This window comes from Poecilia reticulata, linkage group LG13 (genome assembly GCF_000633615.1).
Source record: "Poecilia reticulata strain Guanapo linkage group LG13, Guppy_female_1.0+MT, whole genome shotgun sequence".
Taxonomy (NCBI): Eukaryota; Metazoa; Chordata; class Actinopteri; order Cyprinodontiformes; family Poeciliidae; genus Poecilia; species Poecilia reticulata.
In genome coordinates this window covers 5,230,382-5,257,022 of record NC_024343.1, presented here as the reverse complement: position 1 = coordinate 5,257,022, position 26,641 = coordinate 5,230,382, and the positions used below count along the sequence as shown (strand labels likewise).

Here is a 26,641-nt window from a genome sequence, read left to right as displayed (position 1 = left end):
GAGTGTGCGTGATGTTTTTTGGAGTGTGCGTGAGTTTCTTGTAGTGTGTGAGAGACAAAACATAGATTTTGTCCTAAACGGCCCCTCATACATGTCAGTGGACTCAGAGAGTTCATGTTTAACGTTAAGCCGCTGAATTCAACAAATAGTGAGTTATTTACACAGCTTTGGGAGGCGTTGTTCAGCTGTAAGTTCAAGCAATCAAACTCGGCAGAGATTCAGAAGAAATGCACCGGAGAGGAAGATATAACTACAGTGGAAAACAGCTTCACTGACATGTCACTCATGCCAATATTTTACAATGTCTACAAAGGGGTTTATGCAGTGGCTCACGCTCTGCATGAAATACTCAAGTGCAATAAAACATGTGACACCAATGTACAGCTAGATCCATTGACAGTAAGTTTAATAATATGATGTCTACAGAACTTTTTTTTAATCAGAGCTCAGCCCTTTGCCACATTTATTATTAATCATAATTCCTTTCATGTTAGATTTTACAGCACATACAAAGGATTCGCTTTAAAACAAAGGAAGGAGACGAGGTTTATTTTAACGAGAACGGAGATCCGCCAGCGAAATATGAGATTATAAACTGGCAGCGGAGTGAAGATGGCATGTTGAACTTTGCGGCTGTTGGTCTTTACGACGCGTCATTACCTGCGGATAAACAGCTGAATGTAAAAATTGGGTCAATAGTTTGGGCTAAAAACTCACTCCAGGTAAGTTGCCATGTGATTAAAAACTATCCTGTTAATGATTTTCTGGTATGATTTCAAATAGTTGAAAAAGTTACCACAATCTGTAATTTTTGTCATTGGACTGTATTTTTTGCAGTTGCCAGTTTCAGTTTGCAGTGAGAAGTGTCCGCCAGGAACACAAAAAGTCCTCCAGAAGGGACGACCTGTTTGCTGTTTTGACTGCATAAGATGTGCAGAGGGAGAAATAAGCAACAGCACAGGTCAGTTAGTATTTATATATCTATGTGTCCATATTTTTCATGTCTATCATTGTTTTATTTAAGTATTGGTCAATGATCACATATGTCCTACTGCATCAAATCTAAATTTCAGATGGATACAAATATTAAAACGTTATAAGATTAAGACCAGTTCACTTAGCTCAACATCTGTTTTGCCATGATTTCACAGATTCTGTCACCTGTGTGAAATGCCCCCTTGAATCCTGGTCAAATGAAAATCGAACTGCCTGCATAAAGAAGAAGGCTGAGTTTCTTTCATATAAAGAAATGATGGGATCACTGCTCACTGCGGCTTCTTTGTTTGGAACATGCGTGACTGTCGCTGTCGCAGTCATTTTTATTAAATACAGAAAAACTCCTCTTGTCAGAGCAAACAACTCTGAGCTGAGCTTCCTGCTGCTCTTTTCTTTAAAGCTGTGTTTCCTCTGCTCTCTGACGTTCATCGGCCAGCCGTCTGACTGGTCCTGCATGCTGCGGCACACAGCGTTCGGCATCACCTTCGTCCTCTGCATCTCCTGCGTTCTGGGCAAAACCATAGTGGTTTTAATGGCGTTTAAAGCCACACTTCCAGGGAGAAACGTGATGAAATGGTTCGGGCCTACACAACAGAGAGTCAGTGTTCTGGGGTTTACTCTGATACAAGTTATCATCTGTATCCTCTGGTTAAGCATCTCTCCACCTTTTCCATCCAAGAATTTCAAAGAATTTAAAGACAAAATCATCTTGGAGTGTTCTCTGGGTTCAGCTGTGGGTTTCTGGGCTGTGCTTGGGTACATAGGACTTCTCGCCATGTTGTGTTTCATTTGTGCGTTTCTGGCTCGTAAACTACCTGATAATTTTAACGAAGCCAAGATGATAACCTTCAGCATGTTGATATTCTGTGCTGTCTGGATCACTTTCATCCCAGCGTATGTCAGCTCTCCTGGGAAGTTCAGTGTCGCTGTAGAAATCTTTGCTATCCTGGCCTCCAGTTTTGGATTATTATTTTGTATATTTATTCCCAAATGCTATATCATGTTGATGAAACCAGAAAAAAACACCAAAAAGAATATGATGGGAAAGGGTGCCCTAAAATAATTTTTTAAACCAATCATGTGTTGGCTAGGGCAGGTTTGTTGAGTTCATAAGACACTCAATGAAATCAAACAAACACTCCCATCACGTGAGAGCCAGCTCTGCAACTTTTTGTTCCTTTAGCTGCTCAGCTCTCACTCTCAGTGGCTCCAACCTGCTTGCAGCAGAACTTTGCTTTGAAGCTTGTCTTCTTTGGAGAGTGTTCTCAAAAACAGGACAAATACTAACTCAGATGAGGAACCAAATAATAGTTGAGACAATAGATTTTTTTTAAATTCCAACCTACACTGAGGACATAGTTTGGCTACAGAGTTTGGTTCTGTCTCTACTATGGTTCTATTCAGTGGGTTTGCTAGGAGTGCTTTGGTTATTTTATTTTTTATTTTTTGTTAAATAAAAACTAAAGATTTGATTAAAATATTGCACAAAAAGTATTCATATTTTACAAATCAAGCTAAAACTTCTTTGGGAGCTGTACCAAAAGAGCTGAAAAAGGCCGACCTTCTCATCAGGAATGGATAATAAATAGAATAAAGTTAATGGATGCATGGTTTTCAAGCTGTTTTACAAATAAAAACCTGAAAAGTTTTGAATGTATTTGCTTTTTTCTTCTTTCACTTGGAATGTTTCTAAATAAAATTGAGTCAAGTCTGATCAATTGCATGTAGAAGTCACTTCAATACTAAACTGTGAAGACTTCAGAGGTGCGTTCATGTTCAGTGGTGAATAAACATCTGCTGGGACAAAGCTGTGAACAGGCCAAAAGCAGGTTATGAGACAATAATCCAAACTTCTAACATGTCACAAAGTGCCACTTGATTTTATTTTAATATTTGTGTTATATTTCCCCAACTTAACTCTTCTATATGTTGTGCACGACTGTCACTTTGCCAATTTGCACATTCCACCTAAACATCACACTTCCTGTCTGAAACTATGATAAAGGAAAGGCTGAGAAAGTCATTCAAACTCAAATCCTGTTCAATAAAGACATTTAAAAAGAAAGTAAGAATATTAAGCTTACACTACGTTGTAAGTACAATTTTTGCATGTTATATAAACGGCATTAAAAATGTGCAAATATTGCCATAGAAATCTTACAGCAAAAGAAGCTGCTTAAAAGTGTTTCTGTACCTTTGGGCATATTTATTTGGGTTTTCCCTTTTCCTCACCCCAACCTGTGGGTTAGATAAACCATTTTATCATCGAAGCTCATGCAAATTCACAGCGTATAAATATTCAGGTGAGGGTTTCCAGCTCATTTCTTTGTGTCTGGATGGCGTCCACACAGACATGGCCACGGCAAAGGTGGACCGTTTTTTATTGGCTGATAGTGGCATCCTCTTCTCATGGAGAGGACCCAGCCTGCACACAAATAGGGGATCTGGAGGATGCGCAGCTCATTAGGAACGGGGACATTATGTTGGGAGGAATATTTTCTTTCCACAGCAGCTGGAAAAACAGCCAAGATAACTATGAAAAAAGCCCTCAGAGACTGCAATGCACCAGGTGAATTACAAAGCTAATTCGGTAAAGATCATTCGTTCTTTTGACTGATTTTGTTTGTATATATATTTTTTTTTTTTGTTTATGTCAATTTAAAGACTAAATTGGTCCTATTTTCATTATTCAAAATTGTGTTCAAGTTTAAATTTCAGAGACTTCCAGTTTGCTCAAGCCATGCTTTTTGCCATTGAGGAAATTAACAACAGTTCAGATCTACTGCCGGGAGTTACTCTGGGCTACAAAATGTACGATACCTGTGGCTCCATTGCCAGAAGTGTAAGAGTTGCCTTGTCCTTGCTCAACGGTAACGACATTGAGGCTTTACCTGCAGAGGCATGTACAAGACCTGCACAGGTTCAGGTGATAATGGGAGAAACGTCTTCCTCCCCTACAGCAGCCATAGCGACTGCAATAGGACCCTTTCACATCCCAATGGTGGGTGGAAAAAAAGATAAAAATTCAAGTAAAAAAAAAAATCTTTGTTTAGTCATTATTTTTAAATGTTTGTCTTTTTTTAATAGATCAGCCACTTTGCCACGTGTGCTTGTCTCAGTGATAAAACCAAGTACCCCTCATTTCTCAGAACAATACCCAGTGACTATTACCAGAGCAGAGCTCTGGCCCAACTGGTCAAATATTTTGGTTGGACTTGGATTGGTGCCGTCAGAACCAATGACGACTACGGAAACAACGGCATGGCGACGTTCATAGCAACCGCGCAGCAGCTGGGTGTATGTGTGGAGTACTCCATATCGTTCTTTAGAACTGATCCACTGGAGAAAATACAAAAAATAATTGAGATTATTAAGACATCTACCTCAAAGGTCATTGTTACTTTCCTTTCCAACATGGACTGGGATGTGCTGTTGCATGAATTTTCTAGGAACAATCTGACCGGCTATCAGTGGGTGGGAACCGAAGGCTGGATTTCCGATTCTCAAATTGCGGCGACGGATAAAAGTCATATTCTGGATGGAGCTATAGGGCTCTCCATCCCTAAGGCGCACGTGAGCGGAATCAAAAAGTTCATGTTTAACGTTAAGCCGCTAAATTCATCTAACAGCGTCTTATTTAGGGAGTTCTGGGAGGCGTTGTTCAGCTGTAAGTTCAATCAGTCAAACTCGGGGGAGATTCAGAAAATATGCACCGGAGAGGAAGATCTAACCGGAATAGAAAACAGCTTCACTGACATGTCACTCATGCCAATATTTTACAATGTCTACAAAGGGGTTTATGCAGTGGCTCACGCTCTGCACGAAAAACTCAACTGTAATAAAACATGTGACAAGAACGTCCAGCTAGATCCGTACACAGTAAGTTTACCTTGTGTTTTGACTCATCTTAGTAGAACATGATACCGAAAAATACATTTCTAAAGAACATTTCCTAATCACAGGTCGACTTGTGCTTTGCTTCATAGTAGTTTTTTTGTTCTTTTAGGTTTTACAGCAACTACAAAAGATCCACTTCAAAACAAAGGAAGGAGACTTTGTCTACTTCAACGACAATGGAGACCCACCAGCAAAATACGAAATAATAAACTGGCAGCCGAGAGAAAACAACACAGTTGAATTTGTCGGTGTTGGAATATATGATGCGTCTTTACCTGAAGATAGACAACTGAGTGTGAAAAACATGTCTTTAATCTGGGCTAAAAACTCACTACAGGTAACCAACTAACAGTGTAAAAACTACATTCACTGCAGAATGTTTCATTTGTCCCCGTGTTGCACCAGAAGTAAAGTTTGAAATCATATATTTACATGTTTATGTGTGTTTCGCTTTTGCAGGTCCCTGTGTCAGTTTGCAGTGAGAAGTGTCCTCATGGCACACATAAGGTCCTCCAGAAAGGAAAACCTGTTTGCTGTTACGACTGTGTGCGATGTGCAGAAGGAGAAATGAGCAACGCCACAGGTTCAGTGTCACTCAAGCAAATTAAATTACTCTGACTTGCATATCACCAGCTCACATTACTATGGCTGTAATTTAACTCGACAAATATAGACAATTCAAAAAATAAAAATAATCATTTGAATCTGTTATTCTTTGACTGGTTTCACAGACCCAGTCAGATAATTAACCAAAATTACCGCCATTCATGGGCAGGAAAACAACACATTTAATTATATAATCTGAATCATCAATGATGTTCAGAAAATTACAGTCTCTCCAATCAGAAACAGACATTTGTGTTGTTGCAGGTCAGCATTGTTACGTTACTCCAAGACATGGCGACTGGATACTAGAAATCTGCTACAATATTCTGACAACATGGTGGTTAAAATGTGCATAGATGCATCATTTACAGGTGACTCGGCATGTAGAGCTGCAGTCTTTAATGAACTCTGTATTAATCTTAAGCACTTTGCAGGAGCGAAAGGCAAATGTTAGCATGTTTACTCTGTTTTCACATGACTTGGTGAGCTTGTATAATAAGCTGGGAACAGATCACATGACATGGAAAGTTCAAGAACTGCTGGAGTCTCTCTTTTCACAATTAATGTCATTTTAATAACAGTTTAATCAGGTAGGTAACACTTTATTTGAAGGGAGGTGAATAAGACTGTCATGACACTTTCATAAACACGACATAACACCTGACATGAACATCAATAAACCTTCATGAATATTTATGACTGTTGTCATAAAGCGTAATTTGGTAAATTATGACACTTTTAATACAAAGTTGACATTATTCAAAATGTCTTTGACAACTTGACATTAGCCAAGAAATTATTACTGTTTAAACTTTACCTTTAATAACATAAAGTTACCTCATTTTTAAAGTACAATCAGTAATACGTTTATAACAAATTTATATCAGTAAGGCTTATTCATGTTCATGTCAGGTGTTATGTCATGTTTATGAAAGTGTCATGACAGTCTTATTCACCCCCCTTCAAATAAAGTGTTACCAACAGGTAGAGCATGTGTTGAGTTTCGTCTCCCCAAAATGACATACATATCCCAAGTAAATAATACGCTTTAATATTATTTTTTTTTTTGCAGATTCTATCTCTTGTTTGAAATGCTTCCCAGAGTTCTGGTCAAATGAGGAAAGAGATGCCTGCATAAAGAAAGAGGAGCTGTTCCTTTCGTATGAGGAAATTATGGGGGCGTTACTAACAACAGCTTCCATATTTGGAACCTGCATGACTGCTCTTGTTGCGGCCATTTTCTTCAGACATCGCAAAACTCCTCTTGTGAGGGCAAACAACTCTGAGCTGAGCTTCCTGCTGCTCTTCTCCTTGACTCTGTGTTTCCTCTGCTCTCTGACGTTCATCGGCCAGCCGTCTGAGTGGTCCTGCATGCTGCGGCACACGGCCTTCGGCATCACCTTCGTCCTCTGTATGTCCTGCGTTCTGGGCAAAACCATAGTGGTTCTAATGGCCTTCAAATCTTCGCTTCCAGGGAGAAATATCACAAAATGGTTTGGGCCTACGCAGCAGAGAGTCAGTGTTCTGGGTTTTACTCTGATACAGGTTATCATTTGTATAATCTGGGTAACAATGGCTCCTCCACTTCCAATCAAGAACTTTAAGGAATTCAAAGATAAAATCGTTCTGGAGTGTGATTTAGGCTCCACCATTGGTTTCTGGTCTGTGCTTGGATATATAGGTCTCCTCGCCATGTTGTGTTTTCATTTTGCTTTTTTGGCTCGAAAGTTACCGGATAATTTCAATGAAGCTAAACTGATCACCTTCAGCATGCTGATATTCTGCACAGTCTGGATCACTTTCATCCCAGCGTACGTCAGCTCTCCTGGGAAGTTCAGTGTCGCTGTTGAAATCTTTGCTATCCTGGCCTCCAGTTTTGGATTGCTGATTTGTATTTTCATACCAAAATGCTACATCATTTTACTAAAACCGGAGAAAAATACAAAGAAAAACATGATGGGGAAAGGACCAAGAAAACCTTAACAAGAAGGGGTTGTTTTTAACATATACAAACCCACAGCAAAATAAATAAATAAATAAATAAAAAAGTCAAATGCAGTAAGGTAGTGATTTTCTAATAGCAAAATAAATGCAAAACCCCATCCAGTTTGAACTAAAGCAGATCACTTTATTAGGCCCAGAACTGAAAAATAAATTACTATGTCAGAGTAAAGAAGTTGTTAAAATAATAAAGCGGTTGTAAAATATTGAATTTAGCGATACATTCCTATTGTGACACTGCGGTGGGGCTGCTTAGAAACGAATGTGTATATATTTTTGCCTGGTGATGTATTTTTGTCATCTTTTATCATCACAATAATACCGAATATAAACTCCAAACATGAAAAGCCAACAACTTGTAAGTAAAAAATGAAAAAGATTTAATCAAAGATACTGAATGAATACACAAAAATCTTGTCAAGTGCTGTGATATGACTTTAAGGCTTACAGGAAGTCCACTGGTCCCTCTCTGTTGCTGCCCCTGTTGGAACCCAACTGCATGTCACTATTCCCAACCACATTTACATTAGTTTGGTGTGGACTGCTTCAGAAAGCTTAATCTATTAATTTTCTTTCATGACACTTAAGAGAAAACACACAAGTGTGTGTCCTGTTCTAGATGAGATCAGCAGCAGCCTCTGACTGACATAAATGTCATCCATCTTTAAACACCCGATAATGAAGAGTACAAAGGCATACATATGGTACATCTCATGCAGACAACTGTTTTTCCTCAATCCCACTCCCATATACTGTTTTTATTTTCATTATGTCATTGTTTTAGTAGTATTTGTATAACAGAGTTAGAGTTAAACCCTGGATTATTCCTATACCTGACAATTTTACCAACATGTTTCTTTGGCCTGGAAGTAATATTAAATCCTGACCTAAATTTAATAGAGAAGCTAATCAATGATGAATGATGGAGATTGTCAAAGTACCAGTGGAAATGTGCAAAAGGTTCTGACTATAAGAAGGGTTTCATGCTTTGATTATTAAAACAGCTATAAATACTTTTTTAGTATGCCCTTCTTTAAATGGATGTAAGTAGATAGAAATTATTTCTTACAGAATACACCCTTTAGATTTTACTATCTTTTAAAAGACAATAACACACTTCTTGGTTGAAAGTGGTATGAATAATTTTGAGCTGAACTGTAAGAGATACATTTATTAAGTGTTTTATTTTGTTCAAAGTTTGCCCTACATGGAATTAAAGGAAAATATATAAAAATTTAGCTTGTCTCACTGGTCTGTTGCTGCCTCTGGAGATTGAGTTGAACTTTGACAAACACACCCCCGTAACGTATAAAACCCTGACATGACGTTCAGATCTGACATCCAGCAGAGAGGAACCATGCTGCTTTTCAGGTTGCTCCTAATCTCTGCACTAACAAAAACAGGAAGGACTGGATGTCGCCTGCTAGGAGGAACACAACAGCCTGAATTAGCACAGGATGGGGATCTCATCATCGGAGGCATTTTTTCCTTTCGCACAGGCCAGGATTATTTTACCGAAACTTTTCAGTCAATTCCAGGCTTCCGAAAATGCAACGAGTAAGGCTAGTCTCGTATTTCAGTTCACATTAATTTAATAATTACCTTATTACTGTGTTTTTAAATGATTCATGGCATCATGTATGTTTTATTTTACATGTAGATTTCAAATTGTGTTGTATGTTTCCAGTTTCAACTTCAGAGAATTCAAATTTGCCCAAACGATGATCTTTGCTGTAAATCAGATCAACAAAAGCCCTGAAATGCTTCCTGGTGTGACGCTTGGCTACAAGATCTACGACAACTGTGGGACGATGGACATACTGAGGGCTGCGTTGGCGCTGGTGAGCGGGCTCCAAGAGGACGCCGGTGACGTCGGCTGCCCGGACACGGAGGCGGTGCAGGCCATCCTAGGTCATTCAGGATCAAGTCCAACCATTGCATTTTCAGCGATAGTTGGCAGGTTTCACATACCTGTGGTAAGTTACAGACTTACCACAGTGAAGTGTTGAGGTTTTCTCTTAGTATTCAGATCGGTGAGTGAGTTTCTATAATGATCTCTTGAATGTTAATGTGAGGTGTTTTTTTATCCTGTTATAGATTAGCCATTTTGCAACTTGTGCCTGCCTGAGCAATAGGAGAGAGCATCCAACTTTTTTCAGAACTATTCCCAGTGACTACTACCAAAGCAAAGCTCTGGCAAAGCTGGTCCGGCATTTTGGGTGGACGTGGGTTGGGGCCGTAGCTGTGGATAATGAATATGGCTTGGATGGGATTGCTGCATTCATCCAAGCTGCAGAAGATTACGGAGTCTGCGTGGAGTACTTTGAAGCGTTTTCATCTTCTGACCCACCCCACGTCGTGCAGAGAATAACAGAAACCATTAAGCAGTCCACTTCAAAGGTCATCGTGGCTTTTATGTCTCACAGGGAAATTAAAATACTCGCTTCCGAGTTGCACAAGCAGAACGTCACGGGATTGCAGTGGATCGGCAGTGATGCGTGGATCACAGATTTGTCCTTTGCAGACGGCGAGGGACACAGCGTCCTGCTGGGGTCGCTTGGTTTCACTGTGCCCAAAGCTAAAATCCCCGGACTAGAAGAGCACTTGAGGCAGCTCCACCCTTCGCAGTTCCCCAGCAGCCAGTTTGTCAAAGATTTCTGGGAAGAAGCGTTTGATTGTTCTCTTAATGATACCGTGAACTCAGAAAGACGGCCCTGTAGTGGCACCGAGAGCTTGCAGACTGTTGAATCCCAGTTCACCGATGTGTCTGAGCTCAGGTTTACCAACAATGTCTACAAGTCCGTTTTTGCAGTAGCTCATGCACTTGACCTGATAATTAAATGTGGCGGTGACGAAGCACCCTCGTCCAGCAGGAACTGTTTTGACCCCAAACACATACAGCCGTGGCAGGTGAGAAATTCAGAGTTCATTGTTAAATAGGGATGTCTATGATTTGATTTGAATTCATGTTTTTTGCAGATTTTGCAAAGTCTCCACAGAGTAAATTTCACCACTGTGAATGGGCAGAGAGTTTATTTTGACAGAAATGGAGACTCGCCAGCAAGATATGAACTTGTAAATTTACAAATTACAGCAAGAGGGATCATGGAAGGAGAAACTGTTGGCATTTATGATGCGTCTTTCCCAGATGACCAACAGTTCATCATGAACAACATCTCTGTGGTCTGGGCAAATGGTCTGTTAGAGGTAATGAGTTATTTTGTTGTTTCAAACAGTTTCATAGGACATGATCACTTTTTTGTGAAATACAATATAATGTTACGATTGTCTTTGTGTCAAGGCGCCTGTGTCAGAGTGCAGTAAGAAATGTCTCCCTGGAACTTATAAGGTCCTCCAGAAAGGAAAGCCAATCTGCTGCCATGACTGCATACCTTGTCCAGCAGGCGAAATTACAAATTTAACCGGTAATCTTACAGTGTACAGATTCAGTCTTTTAATTCAAGCATTCACTAGATGTTCCCCCCCCCCCCCCCCTTTGTTTCACAGAATCATTGCAGTGTTTTAAATGCCCTCTGGAGTTCTGGTCAAATAACCAAAGAGACTCCTGCATCCCAAAACCAGTTGAGTTTCTGTCGTATAGTGAAATCCTCGGGATGGTGTTGGCGACGTGTTCGCTTCTTGGAATCTTTCTGACTACGATCGCCACGCTGATCTTCTTCACCCACAAAGAGACTCCGATAGTACGAGCCAACAACTCAGAGCTGAGCTTCCTGCTGCTCGTCTCCTTGACTCTCTGCTTCCTGTGCTCTCTGACCTTCATCGGCCGCCCCACCGAGTGGTCCTGCATGCTGCGGCACACAGCGTTCGGCATGACCTTTGTCCTCTGCATTTCGTGTGTTCTTGGGAAAACCATGGTGGTTTTGATAGCTTTCAGGGCTACACGTCCAGGCAGCAACATAATGAAATGGTTTGGAGCACCACAGCAGAGACTCAGTGTGTTAGCCTTCACGCTCATACAGGTTTTGATATGCCTACTTTGGTTAACTACAAGTCCTCCTTTTCCCTTTATGAACTTTGTGCTGTTTGAGGACAGAATCGTTTTGCAGTGTGATCTCGGTTCAGCCATCGGCTTCTATGCTGTCTTAGGGTACATAGGGTTTTTGGCCGTTTTATGTTTTGTGCTTGCGTTTTTGGCTCGAAAGTTGCCTGATAACTTCAATGAAGCTAAATGTATTACCTTTAGCATGCTGATATTCACCTCAGTCTGGATTACATTTATCCCAGCATACGTCAGCTCTCCTGGTAAGCTAAGCGACGCTGTGGAAATATTTGCCATTCTTGCCTCTGCTTATGGAGTCCTGTTTTGCATTTTTCTGCCAAAATGCTGGATAATATTGTTCAGACCCGAACAGAATACCAAGAAACACATTATGGGAAAGACTATCAAAGTGGATATCCAATATTAACAGGTTCTTACTGACAAACTGTTAAGAAAAAGGTTTTTATGTGTTGTGTTGTCTTGGTAATAAAATTGTAACATAAAGTTGTGATTGTACTGGTATCTGTTGTGGTGGAAATGTTTGTTTTTTATACTAGTTATAAAAAAGTTTAAATAATTATATCAAGGAGTCATGAAACAAATAAAACAGGTTGTTTTTAAAAATTCTAATCATGTAAAAAAAATAAAAAGACAAAACACTTGGAAAATATAATAAAAATATCTATTGTACTTTTAATAAAAGAAAAGAAAATCAATAAAAAGAGATATATATCCATCCCCACAGTGGATAAATTTAGGTACAACAGCAGCAAACTGGAAGGCAATGTAGATTTACACAAACATAGAAATTATATAAAAAGATAAGCAATATGTAAAAACAGAATTAAGAATAATATAATCTAGTAAGGGCAAAATTACAACATAAAACTCTGTGAGGTCATTAAAAACACAGCATACTCTGGTCCAAAGAAATGGGGAAGTGAGTAGGATAATATAATTTCATAATACTTTAATATATTAATTTACAGTAACACAGACTTGTAGTTTTTTACTTTAAAATACGTACTTTTCACAATCTAAAATATTCTGCAATAATCAACATTATCTTTATTGTAACTGGGTAAAAAGAGAAACATGGACAAGAATATGTTTCTGCTACATGTCATCTGTGATTGGCTTTTTTTTTAGCCTTTTCATTTCCAGTGTTTTAATAACTTGCATTAAATGTATTCTATCCCACCTAATACTTCCTCAGTCAGGACTTTGCCTCGCTTTGGCCGCGGTCTGACAAATTTACATTTTGTTTAAACTTCCTGTTGACACTGAAGATAAGGGACTATAGGAAGAAACTAAAATTTTATACTGACGATGCCAGATGTGCTGCGATATAAAATGAAATGAATATGAGTTATTTTAGTATGTCAGACTCAGACAATAAATGACTTGTTCCATTCAGTACTTGCTTAATTTGAATGATTAAGTCATGAAAATATGATTGCAAATGATATTTTACGGACTCTAAAAGTTGATCTACAATGTGTTTGGCCTTAAAGTTAGGCCATTTTGTAGCTAATACTTTTGCACTGGAACAATACAATAGGCAACAATATCACTAAAAAAAAACCAAAAAAACAGAAACAAAACAACTTGCTTGCACCCCCCTGGTCCCTGGGAAACAGACACCTTACTCTCCCCATCAACATGAACACAAACAGAGGAAAAACAGTGTAGAGCAAATAAGTTCCCATCTGTCAGACACATGGCTTTATTACCCAGGGGTTTTCTCTAATAGGACAGGCCAGCTGCAGCAGGGCGACAAACAGCGCACACCCGGGATTAAAACATTGCAATATGTTGCTCTGTTCTTGTTCACAACAAGCTGAACAACAGGTGGCATGTTGCTTCAAGCAGAAAAATAAGGTGGTTGTTAATTAGCAACTCTGTCACAATAACTAATCAATGGTTCTTCATTAAGTTAACATGTTTTGATATAGTTATTTTTTTGTCTTAGTTGTTTTCTTTTTTTTTATGAAGTCTTACTTGCTGGACTACTGTTAACTTTTTTTGGTGTAGTAGTTCAAAGTTTTCAAACTTTTGAAGTTCACATTGTGTGCAAATGTTTTACCATTCAGGGTAGAAAGAACCGATCTTTGGATGGATGAGGTTCAGTGCACCATGGAAAATGTCATCTGTCCATCGCAGGGTGGATAGTTTCACAAACAGACATGTGCACTAACACTCAGCAGTGGCCATTATGTTACTATACAGTACAGAGCATTTTAAAAAAAACAAGGCATCTAAAGGATACACACTGCTTCACAAGATCCATTGTTTTAGTAGACATCGACTTCATTTGCTCTAGCAACAGGAAAAAAATGTTTCTGAAGAGACGACTGCAGAATTGGAATAGAAAAGAACAACAAATCTTACATTTCTTAGACTCAAATAGAGACACAAATACATGGGGGGAGGAGGAGATGAGAGGGAACAAACCATCCATATTTATTCACACAATTAATTTCTAACAATATATCTGAATGGTATTGTTGTGGATTTCCACGATACAGAAACCTTGACTGGCCCAAGAAAGAACATCTGTCTGTGATTTATTTACACCTTCTGATTCGGATGTAAAGTCATAATACAGTTTGTGCTTTATTTAACTCCAGATAGAAGCAAAATGTATTTTCAGATTTTATAGTTTATTATTTAATATTAAAGTTATAAATAATCAAATAATTCATTTCCATGGCCTCTTCACTTTTACACGCTAAACTTTACCGTCTGATCTCTCCAAAATAAAATATAAACCTGCAGCAAAATTAAATGTATTAACTGCTGAGTTCTCACTATAATTACATTACCTCGCATTACACTGTACCTCATTAAAAATGCTAATGCCTATTAAATCTTTTTTAAACGCTTTGTCATTTTAGAATGGCAAACTTCATTGTATTGTTTTTTAGATTATATTAGATATACCAACATAAAACATCACATAGTTTAATTACAAACTTACTTAAAAAAAAGTTGTGCTATTTGTTATTCTTTTGCCTCTCTTTTGTCTATTACAATGTAATTAGAGTCCTCCTGCGTGTAACTTAGTTTGTATAAGAGCAAATGTTCCACGAAGGCCTCAGGGGTTTGATAGAGAACGTTAGTGATCAAACAGCATCATGGTGGCTGGATAACATTCTGGAGGGGAAACAACACTCTACACCAGCCAAACAGCAGCATGTTCATCCCAAAGAGAAATTAAATGTTCTGACTCATGAGTCATGTTCTGCATCTTCAGTTGTTGTAATATGGTGATGCTGTGGCCATGAAGGATCTAAGGTAGCAGTCAATCTTGCAACAAAGCTGAAGAGACCTCTGACTGAAGACTGTTGCTGTATCATGATTGTCATGACCAAAAAATAAATAAATTCTTCCAGCTCCACAGCAACCAAAACCAGATGGAACCAAACATGAAACGGCTCAATAACATAGAAAAAGAAAAAAATAGAGCTATTTATCTTTCTTAAAACATGAAAGATGCTGTTCATAGATGCTTTTAAGAGGAGTACACAAACAATGCCTATTTTACAAAGAAGTTCACAACTTAGAAAGAAACGAGAACTTGGAGATGCCAATTTGATACAAAGTGGGAAAAAACTTGCGTTGTTAGGGGATGTCAAATGATCTGAGTCAAAGGTAAGTAAATGTTAATCAATTACCACAATAACACTAAAAAGATAGCGTTACTTGACAGCAGACCATGCAGTGATCATTCACTCACCTCTGCATGCTGCATGCTGGAAGTGACTAACTTCAACTAGTCATTATTTAATCGCATGAGTGTACTCATTGAAAAAAAAAAGAATACAACTTTAATCCCAGAATTCTCATTCTCATACGAAAAATGAACTAAAAACACAGTGGTGTCAAATCAAAACATGTTACATTTAAGCCTAAAATTATACATTTCCCTGAGAATTTAAAATGTAAAATCATTTTTCATTTTCCCAAGTTTGTTTCTGTTAGAAAATCTTAACATTAATTTAAATTCTACTAAAACAAAATACATGCTGAACATTTTCTGAAGAGACAATGGGAAATATCTTTGTTTTGAAGAAAGTGTAAAAAGTGCTTATATGCAGACTTTGTTGCTTATCCAAACACCAATAAAAGTGACTTCTACACCGTTACCGCTAATGAAAACTAAGATGATTTGTATAGGACAATCCCATAAGTCTTTCAATTGTGTCTAATGCTCATACATTATATTCTTTACACCTTAATCGACTAAATGCAAAATAAAATTTGCATGTTCCACTGAGAGTGGTCCAAGAAGTTGCCTCCTACGCCACAGACGCTTTAAGAAGACATCTTTGCATCCAACACTTTTGCTGCAGGCGAACCTCTGCAATGACAACATTCACATTGGGCTTCTTAACTCTTTGCACATGGATAATGTCATCTGGCAGCTGGTCTGGGCCGGACCAGCCGACCGCATTTCACCAGGATGAACATTACACAGAAAACGAGACTTTAAGCAAATCATGTAAATGTTCTGTCATCCACGCCAGTAACAAAACAAAACCAACTTTGGCTTTTAAGGGGTAAGTAACTTGCAGGTGGAATTGCTGACTTTTCTCTTCTCTTGAAGCTTACCTGTTGACATGCACAACGATGTTAGCAATCTGAATACCCAGGTGTGTGTTTTCACACATATTTAGGTCCAATTTGGCAGTAATTTACTGGAATCCCCTGCTGGGAATCGGCTAAAACAAAGAAGGTCTTCAAACTGCATTAGAAACCCCCTCCGAAGACAATTAGATAATCTCTTGAGAAGATAAGCAGGAGAATGGAATTTAAGTACATTTATTGTAATTATGAGCATAAATCCCTGCTGATTGATTAAGCTTTTGATGTGCAATCACATTTTATGATGATGGAAAGATGGGAAACTGCTGATGTACATGATTTTCATTTGAAAAGCAGAATGCAGGAGGTTATATAATAAAATGTTGTTTGTGATTTTAGATCTTCTGAAACGGTTGCGTCCTTGTTATGCATGCTCTATGATTCATGGTTGTACCTGTTGCAACACGCTAAGAACAATGTGAACGATGCAGAGGAAAAGAGAGAAATGGGTCAATGTGAGGTTCTACAGTTTGAGGTGCATTTTCTCTCTAAGACTGTCCGTCTTTTACATACGACGGAGGTGAGTGCAACTTCTACATTATTCTAAGATTAGAAAAATATAAACTCATGGTTTGACATGTGACATGAAATTAAACACCTGATCAAATGAATGTAATGAAACATTGATTTCTCACCTTGTTTTTCTTTTTTAATTTTTTTTGCAACTCTTTTCAGAATCAGGTAAGAATCAGGTCAGAGCATAAAGTTGAATGACAGAAATGTCTGTTGTTTATCTCATCAGGTGAAAGCAGACTTTCAGTGTACCCGAACCACCAGCTTTGCCCATCTGCATTATTGGAGAACTGTTTATAGTTTTAGTATTTTCAAGGAGTGTAATCCCAAAAACAACATTCTACAGGATTCTGTGTGTACGGACTTTAAAACCGGATCGCTGAAATGCCAAATCCTTAAATTGTGCGGCGCGTCCTCTGATGTGTCAGACAGAGTTTGCCACAGAGTCTGCAGTGGTAAGGTGTGTATATGAACCTTTTCATGTTTCTGTTAGCAGTACTCATGATTGCTTAAAAATGCTTTATAAAAATCTCTCCATCAACAAGAATTGAAGGTATATGGACAATATTAGTCTGTACTAACGACTCCATGCGCAGAGGGAGAATTTTACTCCTTCCAGTTTTTCTGAAAGTAGTTCAACGGTTTGGGGAAAAAATATTATGACATGATAAACACATTTATTTTAAAATGACCAATAACATAATACTAGTACAGAAACACTGCAAAAACACAACAACGTACTGTTTTTTGGTCTAGCATCTAGTGCAGATATTTTAGTACACTTGAAGTAAGACTAAACTAATTTAGGAATAACTTTTCAGCAAGAAATAACTTGTTTAAAGCTTATGTTTCCATAATATTGATGAAAAATTCTAGTTATAAGTTTAAAAAATCTCTCAGTAATATTTTTTATCCATATTAAGGTATTATTGACTTAACAGAAGCTCATATATCTTGCTGAAAAGTTTATTGTATGCTAGTTTTGTTTTATTTGAAGTATTCAGAAATATTTGCACTAGAAAACACGCCAAAAATACTTGGTAAGATTGTGTGTTTTTGCAGTGTGTGTGTGCGTGTGAGTGACATTCCTATACTTCTTTTTTAGATCTTTTCAATGTTATTTCAAACATCCTGCTCAAAAGAGTCATGCATGCTTCAAGAAGGTAATATTATTTCTCCTTCAACGGTCCTTTTAATAATATGTCGGTTTTACTTTTCCTTGTATCAACCCAGCAATCTTGCAACTTTTTCTCTTTTCACAGAAATGTTCAACTTTCACGTTTGCACAAAAATATGGAGAGTGCATTCAGTCTGCAGCAGATGCGTTGGAAGATTTTTCCTGGCCACAGGCCTGTTGATGCTAATCTACACAAACAGACTTAAAACAAACTCGGCTGCATCCGCTCCTAGCAGCAACACCGCGGTGGGGATGCTGTTCACGACAGCGATGCGTCATTCCTCTGACTGGTCCTTGACGGCTTTTCACCTCGTCTGTGTTCTAGCAAAAACTATTCATGTTTTAATTGTTTGCAAGGCTGCGCATTTGGTCCTGAACAGATTGTTAAATTTACGCCTGAAGTCGATGCCTGTGCCTGTCACTGTGTTGATTTTTTTGATGACTTTTATTGTTACTTTGCTAAATAAAAACTTGATATGCTGGTATCCAGATGTCGATATGGAGGGCAGAGTTGAAGCGACACTAAGACCATGGGCTGGTTTAGCACAGTTTGAGTTTCTGGCTTGTTTGTATTGTTTTTATTCTCTGCTTCCCTTTTGTTTTCAGTTCATCCTCACTAAGCTGAACTGTTCACACGTCCTTCTTCATCTCCAGCTGGTTTCATACCCACAACATGTGAGAACACCAAGAAAGTTTGTGCTTTTTGTAAGAATATACAGGTTTATTTAATTCTTAAGCCAATTTTCAACGTTTCTACTGAATCAATAAATATTGAAATTTATATAATAAATAGATTTTTTTTTCTTCTTTTTTTGTTTTTTGCTTTTTCTGGTCATTTTGTGTTTCAAGCATTTACAGTGCTGTGAAAACGTATTTCACTCCTCCTTTTTACTGGTGTTCGCATACATTCATATTTTAGATCATCAACCATCTTTTCACATTGGTATTTTGGGTATCCTGAGCAAAAGCAAAAAGCAGTTTTAAAATTCTGAATTAATGAACAAGAGAAAAATAGATTTAGAATAGATTGACCATTCCAAAGATAAACCTACTGGTGCACAATCCCTATAAGTCCACAAAATATGTGAATGGAATCATCAGTGTGATTTTGGACAAATGTCATACATGTAATTTTGTCTTTTTGAAAACATATCATGGCTTACAAATATCCTACAAATGTCATTTGAAGAAATCAAGTTAAATAGAGGCATACCTTTATAATGTATTTTGAAGCAACCGCTTCAGTACGTTGTTCCTCAGTAACGGTAAAATCAAAGGTAATCAGACGTTTTTTTAAGGAAAACGGTTTGTGGATCCTCATAAGTCAGGATCTGATCAGGATTCAAAGCTGTGTACGTTGAGAATGTCTGAAATCAATGTATTTCATCTGGATTGCATGTGATAGACACAACACAATGTGATGTGTAGCTAAGATACAGAATAAAAGTTTAAAGTCAAAGTTTAAATGGTTTTAATTTCATGGTTTAATTTGTTTTCTATAGATACAAATCTAGGGTAACAGTAAGCATGCAATCAGAGCTGAAGGAACTGAAGTCTTAAACATGGACTGTACTGTGGAAAAGCAGGATGGATGCATAAATGTAAAAAAAAAAAAATACTTTAAACTGGAAATTTTAATTTGATTATTTTCCAGTATCACAAAAACTATTTTCAGTATCACAAACGATATATACCAATCATTTATATGAATGGCCTTAAAATACATTCACAGCTGTGTCTCCAATTACCTCAATAGTCATGACATGGTCATCTAGACACCATTATATTAATAGATAATGATAATAATGTGTGCAAACTTCTGATTTTGAACATATTAATAAAAAATGTATTCACCTTTTGAATCCTCATTATGGCATTTGGCATATAGAAATAATTTAGGTCATTCTAATAACTGACGTAATAAAGGAGGACAGAAAAAAAAGGTATGTGTGTCTTTATATTTCCTTGTATGTAAGCTTTTTATTTCAAATGCATTCATTCAATCAATAAATCCATCAAGTTTATTTGTATAGCACATTTCATCAACAAGGCAGTTCAAAGTGCTTTACTTCACAAAATCACAACAAAAAAAAAAAAAACAAAAGCCATAGAAGACACCACACAGTCAACAATAGAGAAAAGCAGTAAACATTACATTTTGCTCAGTGTCATCGTTACACATCAAAATATTTGTTAATGTTTCATCTATTATAGTTCAAAAGCAACTTTAAACCGATGGGGTTTAGTCTAGATTTAAAGGAACTCAATATTTCAGCTGCAGTTTTCTGGAAGTTTGTTCAAGATTTGTGGTGCATAGAAGCTGAAAGCTGCTTCTCCTCGTTTAAGTATGGTTCTGGGGAAGCAGAGATCTGAACCACAAGACCTGAGGGGTCTGGGAGGTCTATCTAACAGCAGCAGATCTTTAATGTATTGTGGTGCTGAGAAGTTCAGTGATTTATAAACTAACATCAGTATTTTAAAGTCTATTCTCTGAGCTACAGGGAGCCAGTGTAGGGACTTTAGAACTGGTGTTATGTGCTCCAACGTCCTGGATTTACCCTCCTGTTATGTTCGTTTCTGAGGTACAGCAATAATGTTCGTGGGTCAATTTGACCCAGGGAGTGTTTTATCATGCAATAGTGTCAGGAAGGGCTGCACAGTGGCGCAGTTGGTAGAGCTGTTGCCTTGCAGCAAGAAGGTTCTGGGTTCGATTCCCGGCCTGGGGTCTCTCTGCATGGAGTTTGCATGTTCTCCCTGTGCATGCGTGGGTTTTCTCCAGGTACTCCGGTTTCCTCCCACAGTCCAAAAACATGACTGTCAGGTTAATTGGCCACTCTAAATTGTCCCTAGGTGTGAGAGTGTGTGTGCATGGTTGTTTGTCCTGTATGTCTCTGTGTTGCCTGGCGACCTGTCCAGGGTGACCCCACCTCTTGCCTCTGGCTCTAGCTGGAGATGGGCACCAGCAACCCTCCCGACCCCACTGAGGGACAAGGGTGAAAGAAAATGGATGGATGGATAGTGTCAGGAACCAAAAAATTCCTCCAAAACATTTTTTTATCTGATTATTAACTCTAATACTAACCATCTCAATAAAAATGTGTGCAATTATGTTTTTTATTTCTCAGAAATTAAGGATTAATGACGACAACTTACTCAATTACTCATTTGGACATAAAAAATGGGATTTACATTTTTTATGTCCACTGAAAAAAACCTAGACACAAAAAAACAATAATTTCCTTGAAAGTGATCTTTGGTAAATTTTTTTATATTACATTTAATTTTTTTTTTCAAAGGGTGATCTTTATAATTGAATCTGAGACACACATACTGTTCCGGGTCAAAATGACCCGCCATTTAAAATCAAGATAAATAAGTCATGCAGAGAGTATTTATGTTCCCCTCCACTTCTACTGAGTGTCCACTCAGTGTGGGTGGAGTTTACCCACGGGAACAGAATAGGTTCCCGTCAAAAGTTGTATGAACACCTGCTTTCTCGCAGTTCATTGTGAAGTAAAGAGAGTTGGGAGAAAGTGAGTTTGTGTGTGTCTGCGTGTGTGCGTGTATGTGTGTGTGTGTGTGGTGTGTTTGCGTGTGTTTGTGTGTGTGTGGTGAAATAAGGTTCATAGCTGTAAGGAAACAAACAGAATTGGACATTTTTAATCTTTTTTTGCACTTCAACTTGACTGCCGGGTCAAATTGACCCGAACAGTATTGATGTAACAAGTAGAGACAGGGGGGGCTGCAAATGTGTAAAATGAATACATTTTCAATTTATATGTAGAGTTCACCTATTAAGACAAATAGAAAAAGTTTCATGCAATAAAAATACTTGCAACTATTTTAAAAATATTTTTAAACTTTGAAACGGGTCAATTTGACCCGCAACATAATAGGAGGGTTTAGTGAGAACGTGAGCAGCAGCGTTCTGGATCTGGAGGATTGATTGATTTTTTTTTTTATGCAGTAATCAATGCAACTAAAGATAAACACATGGATGAGTTTCTTTAGATCTTGCTAGTCCTTTGATCCTGGAAATGTTCTTCAGGCGACAGAAGACTGACTTTGTAACTGTCTTTATGTAGCTCTGAAAGTTCAGGTCAGAATCCATCACTACACCCTGATTTCAGGCCTGTTCTCTATTTTCTAGCTGCAATAACTGAGCTGTGTGCTGACTCTAAGTATGTGCTTCAGACATTTTTCATTAAGGCAGTCACGATAAATGTAATATTGTTTATCCTTCACAATAAATGCTATTTAAAATATAATCACATGAGTATAATCCATGTTAAGAATTTCAGTTGTAAACGTGTTAGGCATTTCTTTTCCCTAAGAACATCTGCTGCTAAAACACAAAATTATGTCCATCAAGCTATCAGGATGCAGAGTGTCAAACACTTAGATGTTGGGATCTGTGTCAGTGATGCAAGAACAAGAAGGTCTTGTGAGGATTCCTGATGTGTGTTTTCCTGATGTGTGTTTTCCACCAGGGGACATTTCTCTCACTGTGGAAACAAATTATAAGCAACTTTAGATCTCAGGTCAGTGGTGCTTCAGCAGAGAGGAGGGTGGGTTAGCATGGGTTTGATCATCATTCTCTTCCTAACTCTGCTTGCAGGAACAAAGCCAGAAAACCAGACATGCAAAGTGATCAAAAAGACAGAATTAATGGAGTTTTCCAAAGACGGAGATTTGAATATTGCGGGAGTTTTCTCTATAACAAGTTCAAGAACATTGGTAGATAACGACTACCAGGCAATTCCGTATTCGTACTGCACAGGGTTAGTCAATGCTAAAAATAAGAATTTCATATAATGTGAACTGATGTTTTTATGCCGTTGTGATCAGTGGGTAAATTCTCAATGTTTATGTGTGGCTCCTCATCCCGTGTTTGTAGATACAATCACAGAGAGCTGAAATTTGCCAGAACAATGATTTTTACTGTGGAGGAGATCAACAGGAATCCTTCCCTCCTCCCTGGATTAAGGTTGGGTTACAAGGTGTACAATGGATGTGGGACCGAAAACCTGATTCGAGCAGCTATTGAAGCCATAAACGGGAACGATCCACTGGCCTGCGGCGGTCAGACGTTGGCTGTCTTAAGTCATTCATCCTCTGGTGTGAGTGACAACATAAACACCATTATCAGTGCTGTGTCTGTGCCACAGGTGAGAAGAATTGATCACATTTTCAATTGAAATGTAAACTTGATTAATAATTTTTTTTCTTTTTTTTTCTTTCAAGATCAGTCACCTGTCTACGTGTGCTTGCTTAAGTGACAAAGTTCGATACCCGACGTTCTTCAGAACCGTACCAAGTGACAAATTCCAGATCACGGCTCTGGTGCAACTTATGAAATACTTTGACTGGCGATGGGTGGGAATAATTCATTCTGTCGGTACGTACGCGGAAGACGGTGCGTCTGAATTTGTTAAAGAAGCACAAAAGGAAGGCATATGTGTGGAATACACGATGGTATACCTGGAGACATCCAAGTCAAGGTTAAGAGCAATAACTGAGACTCTGAAGGAGTCCTCATCCAAGGTGGTGTTGTTGTTTATGTCCCTGTCTTTCGCCAAAACATTTCTTGCTCATATGGAGGAGTATAACATCACTGGAAAACAGTGGGTTGGCAGTGAATCTTGGATCTCAGCTGCATACCTTGCTTCTGCAGAGAGAAAGCACATTTTGCATGGGGCAATAGGCTATGCCATTCCTCAGGCATCCATACCAGGGCTTGGAGAATACCTCCTTAGCCTGAAACCATCTGATGAACCACACAGTTCTCTAATTAAAACGATATGGGAGAAGTTCTTTGACTGCAGCTTCACCCCATCTAATACCTCCACGTCGTGCAGCGGCGCAGAAGACCTGCGGACCGTCTCGAGTGACTACACATACGTAGCAAAATTCAGAGAAGAAAATAATGTTTACACAGCTGTGTATTCGGTAGCATTTGCTCTGCATGTGCTCTTGCAGTGCGAAAACGGCGTAAACCCTGCAACGGGAAACCTGTGTCTGACCAAGGATGAAGTCCAACCTAAGTTAGTAAGTTTCAAGGACATATACTGATGAAGATCCTAATTCATTACATGAGTTTGGAAGGGAGTGCTTGTGTAATTTGCAAAATTGTCTCTCTGAAGGTGTTTGATGCTTTGAAGCGTATAAACTTCACCACTAAGAATGGTGCCAGAGTTTTCTTTGACGAAAATGGTGACTCTATTGCCAAGTATGACCTTGTGAACTGGCAGATGAAAGAGGACGGTTCAGCAGACATAGTCATCATTGGCCAGTTTGATGATTCTTTACCAGAGGGGAACAAACTGAAACTAAAAGACAATGCAAACATAGTTTGGGGTGGCTCTAATAATGTGGTAACTATGCCAAACTTTGTCTCAGTATTGGATAATTTGAAAATTTTTAATTCGGTGTTAAGTTTCTTGCGTCCTGTTTTGATGTAATCAGGTGGTAAGGTCTGTCTGCAGAGAGCCGTGTCCACCAGGGACTCGAAAGGCAGTAAACAAGAACAAGCCTGTGTGCTGCTTTGATTGTTTTCATTGTTCTGAAGGAACAATTAGTAATAAGACAAGTGAGTGGGAATTTTAACAAGCAGCCTTTTTCTTTAGAAAAAAAAAAAAGAAAAGAACAAATCTGTAAAACTATTTCTTGACATTGACTTTGGAATGTATTATTTCTTGCAGATTCTCTCGACTGCTCACCCTGTCCACCTGAAGTCTGGCCAAACGAGATGAGAGACGACTGCGTTCCAAAACCCACCGAATACCTCTCCTACACGGAGACCACGGGGGCACTTCTCACTGGTTTTGGCACCTTCGGTGTATTTTTATCCCTTCTCATAACAACGATATTTTTTACTCATAAAGAGACTCCCATTGTAAAAGCCAACAACTCTGAGCTTAGCTTCCTGCTTCTGTTTTCACTCAAACTGTGTTTCCTCTGCTCACTGACCTTCGTTGGTCGGCCCACTCAGTGGTCTTGCATGCTTCGACACACCACATTCAGCATCACGTTCGTTCTCTGCATTTCGTGTGTTCTGGGGAAAACAATAGTGGTTCTGATGGCCTTCAGAGCAAGACGTCCAGGGAGCAATATGACAAAGTGGTTTGGACCCGCACAGCAAAGACTCAGTGTTCTCATTTTGACTCTTGTTCAGGTTGTCATTTGTATAATTTGGCTAACTATTAACCCCCCTTTCCCAAAGAAGAACATGCAGTACTATAGAGACCGAATAATTTTAGAGTGTGCCCTGGGTTCAGTGATTGGATTCTGGACGGTGCTGGCTTATATTGGAGTCCTTGCTACTTTATGCTTTGTTCTTGCTTTTCTTGCTAGAAAACTACCAGACAGCTTTAATGAAGCCAAGCTAATCACATTTAGCATGTTGATATTCTGTGCCGTCTGGATCACCTTCATCCCAGCTTATGTCAGCTCTCCTGGAAARTTTACTGTGGCTGTGGAGATATTTGCTATTCTGGCTTCCAGTTTTGGTTTGCTGCTTTGTATTTTTGCTCCAAAATGCTATATTATTCTACTGAGGCCAGAGCAAAACTCAAAAAAGCGAATAATGGGTAAGGTGTAAAAACATAAATTGTGAAAGTTACAGATTTTTCTAAAACAAAGTGTCTTGATGCTATAGAGTTATTCACAAACGTTACATACACTAATTTAAGTAGAACTGCCCAGAGTAGATTATTTTATATGTATTTAGTCTTTGCTTAAATGACAAGCATTGTCTTGTCCTTTGTGTTTCTGTGTTTCCAGCTGTTGATGTTCTTCATGTATGTTTCAATAAAAAGAACTTTCACAGATTGTGTTGTTTTGGTTTTCAAATAGCTTTAATGAAATTCAAATTAAATATTTCAACTTGAGCACTAAGTGACGAAAATGGATGAACAGACAAAAGTGATTGATGCTTACACAATTTTAACCTTCTTAGATTCTGATGCTTAAATAATGCACGATAACCACAGTATTGAAGTATCCATCTATTATCTTCCAATTTGTTTTGATTCTGTATTAGCTAACAGAATCAAAATGTTGTTAGCTCTAGGTAATGTAAAAAACAGGGGAGCACAAGCTGATCACGTTTGTTTCAACCGATATCTTGTGTTTAACCGTACAGAAAGACTTTGACGCTGTTTGCCTTAATCCTGGCGTTTTGCGGACATCAATAGTCAGCCTCCACAAACGTGATGTCCTTTTGTTTAAGGGCTCAAGTCCATTAAGTAACACTTTATTTGACCAAGTGTGTATAAGACTATGTAATGTTTATGACAGTCTCCTGTTTATGACATAACCAATGTTTATGTCATAAACATGTCATAAACATTGTCATTATTTTCATCCATGTTCTCTTATGTACATGTTATTGTATTTAACATTAGAAAAAGTGCTATTTAGTTAGCTTGGTGATTTCTATTTCTATTTTATTTTTTTAATATTTGACCTATAAATTGTAGCTTTGTCAACGTTATTTGCATGATTGTAATAAAAGAATCTCTAATATCCACAATTTGAAGTGTGTATAAGACTGACAGGAGACTGTCATATACATTACATAACATCTGTCATGAACATGAAGGAGTCTTTATGAATGTCTATGACTGTAGTCATGAAGTGTCATTTGGTAAATATTGACAATTTTAATATAAAGTTGCATTAAAAATCCATTAAAAGTGCCAACTTTGAATTATTTGGTAAATAATGACACTTTTATTGTAAAGTTACTTTAAAAGTTGCATTAAAAGTCCATTAAAAGTGCCAACTTTGAATTATTTGGTAAA

General features: G+C 38.1%; 5 protein-coding genes across 6 annotated transcripts in view; all 5 read left to right on the top strand.

Moving 5' to 3' along the window:
- Positions 1 to 2,591, top strand: part of LOC103474248 (extracellular calcium-sensing receptor-like) — a 6,585-nt gene extending 3,994 nt beyond the window's left edge. The window contains exons 4-7 of the mRNA XM_008425085.2: positions 92 to 399; positions 495 to 722; positions 838 to 961; positions 1,152 to 2,591. Coding sequence (XP_008423307.2) covers positions 92 to 399; positions 495 to 722; positions 838 to 961; positions 1,152 to 2,059 — 1,568 coding nt within the window. The 3' untranslated portion in view covers positions 2,060 to 2,591. The remainder of the gene's footprint in view (positions 1 to 91; positions 400 to 494; positions 723 to 837; positions 962 to 1,151) is intronic.
- An 849-nt stretch (positions 2,592 to 3,440) lies between these two features.
- Positions 3,441 to 7,589, top strand: LOC103474279 (extracellular calcium-sensing receptor-like). Its single transcript, XM_017308175.1, has 6 exons — positions 3,441 to 3,565; positions 3,703 to 3,997; positions 4,084 to 4,875; positions 5,003 to 5,230; positions 5,353 to 5,476; positions 6,572 to 7,589. Exons 1-6 carry the CDS (start codon positions 3,477 to 3,479, stop codon positions 7,480 to 7,482), a joined length of 2,439 nt encoding a protein of 812 aa, XP_017163664.1. The 5' UTR covers positions 3,441 to 3,476; the 3' UTR covers positions 7,483 to 7,589.
- A 1,246-nt stretch (positions 7,590 to 8,835) lies between these two features.
- Positions 8,836 to 11,968, top strand: LOC103474247 (extracellular calcium-sensing receptor-like). Its single transcript, XM_008425082.2, has 6 exons — positions 8,836 to 9,057; positions 9,188 to 9,476; positions 9,598 to 10,410; positions 10,480 to 10,707; positions 10,802 to 10,925; positions 11,008 to 11,968. The coding sequence occupies exons 1-6, from the start codon at positions 8,858 to 8,860 to the stop codon at positions 11,925 to 11,927; spliced, it is 2,574 nt and encodes an 857-aa protein (XP_008423304.1). The 5' UTR covers positions 8,836 to 8,857; the 3' UTR covers positions 11,928 to 11,968.
- Positions 11,969 to 15,876: 3,908 nt separating this feature from the next.
- On the top strand, positions 15,877 to 18,570 carry LOC103474246 (uncharacterized). 2 transcript variants are annotated; one of them, XM_008425081.1, is made up of 6 exons: positions 15,877 to 16,062; positions 16,487 to 16,667; positions 16,890 to 17,120; positions 17,766 to 17,823; positions 17,923 to 18,127; positions 18,444 to 18,570. In XM_008425081.1, exons 1-6 carry the CDS (start codon positions 15,914 to 15,916, stop codon positions 18,460 to 18,462), a joined length of 843 nt encoding a protein of 280 aa, XP_008423303.1. In that variant the 5' UTR covers positions 15,877 to 15,913; the 3' UTR covers positions 18,463 to 18,570. The 2 variants fall into 2 exon arrangements, with proteins under 2 accessions (XP_008423303.1, XP_008423302.1); XM_008425080.1 differs by having other exon boundaries at positions 17,923 to 18,570.
- Positions 18,571 to 22,768: 4,198 nt separating this feature from the next.
- LOC103474278 (extracellular calcium-sensing receptor-like) lies at positions 22,769 to 25,495 on the top strand. The gene is made up of 5 exons (XM_017308114.1): positions 22,769 to 23,005; positions 23,082 to 23,885; positions 23,981 to 24,211; positions 24,303 to 24,426; positions 24,539 to 25,495. The coding sequence occupies exons 1-5, from the start codon at positions 22,769 to 22,771 to the stop codon at positions 25,435 to 25,437; spliced, it is 2,295 nt and encodes a 764-aa protein (XP_017163603.1). The 3' UTR covers positions 25,438 to 25,495.
- The last annotated feature ends 1,146 nt before the right edge of the window (positions 25,496 to 26,641 follow it).

Bases quoted from the DNA above. Each gene is read 5' to 3' on its own strand.
- LOC103474279 (XM_017308175.1), top strand. From the start codon at position 3,477: ATGTTGGGAGGAATATTTTCTTTCCACAGCAGCTGGAAAAACAGCCAA. The intron at 3,566-3,702 runs GTGAATTACAAA...ATTGTGTTCAAG, and splicing joins CAGAGACTGCAATGCACCAG to TTTAAATTTCAGAGACTTCC. The intron at 3,998-4,083 runs GTGGGTGGAAAA...TTTTTTTAATAG, and splicing joins GACCCTTTCACATCCCAATG to ATCAGCCACTTTGCCACGTG.
- LOC103474247 (XM_008425082.2), top strand. From the start codon at position 8,858: ATGCTGCTTTTCAGGTTGCTCCTAATCTCTGCACTAACAAAAACAGGA. The intron at 9,058-9,187 runs GTAAGGCTAGTC...GTATGTTTCCAG, and splicing joins GGCTTCCGAAAATGCAACGA to TTTCAACTTCAGAGAATTCA. The intron at 10,411-10,479 runs GTGAGAAATTCA...TGTTTTTTGCAG, and splicing joins AACACATACAGCCGTGGCAG to ATTTTGCAAAGTCTCCACAG.
- LOC103474246 (XM_008425080.1), top strand. From the start codon at position 15,914: ATGTCATCTGGCAGCTGGTCTGGGCCGGACCAGCCGACCGCATTTCAC. The intron at 16,063-16,486 runs GTAAGTAACTTG...TTGTGATTTTAG, and splicing joins CCAACTTTGGCTTTTAAGGG to ATCTTCTGAAACGGTTGCGT. The intron at 17,824-17,922 runs GTAATATTATTT...CTCTTTTCACAG, and splicing joins GTCATGCATGCTTCAAGAAG to AAATGTTCAACTTTCACGTT.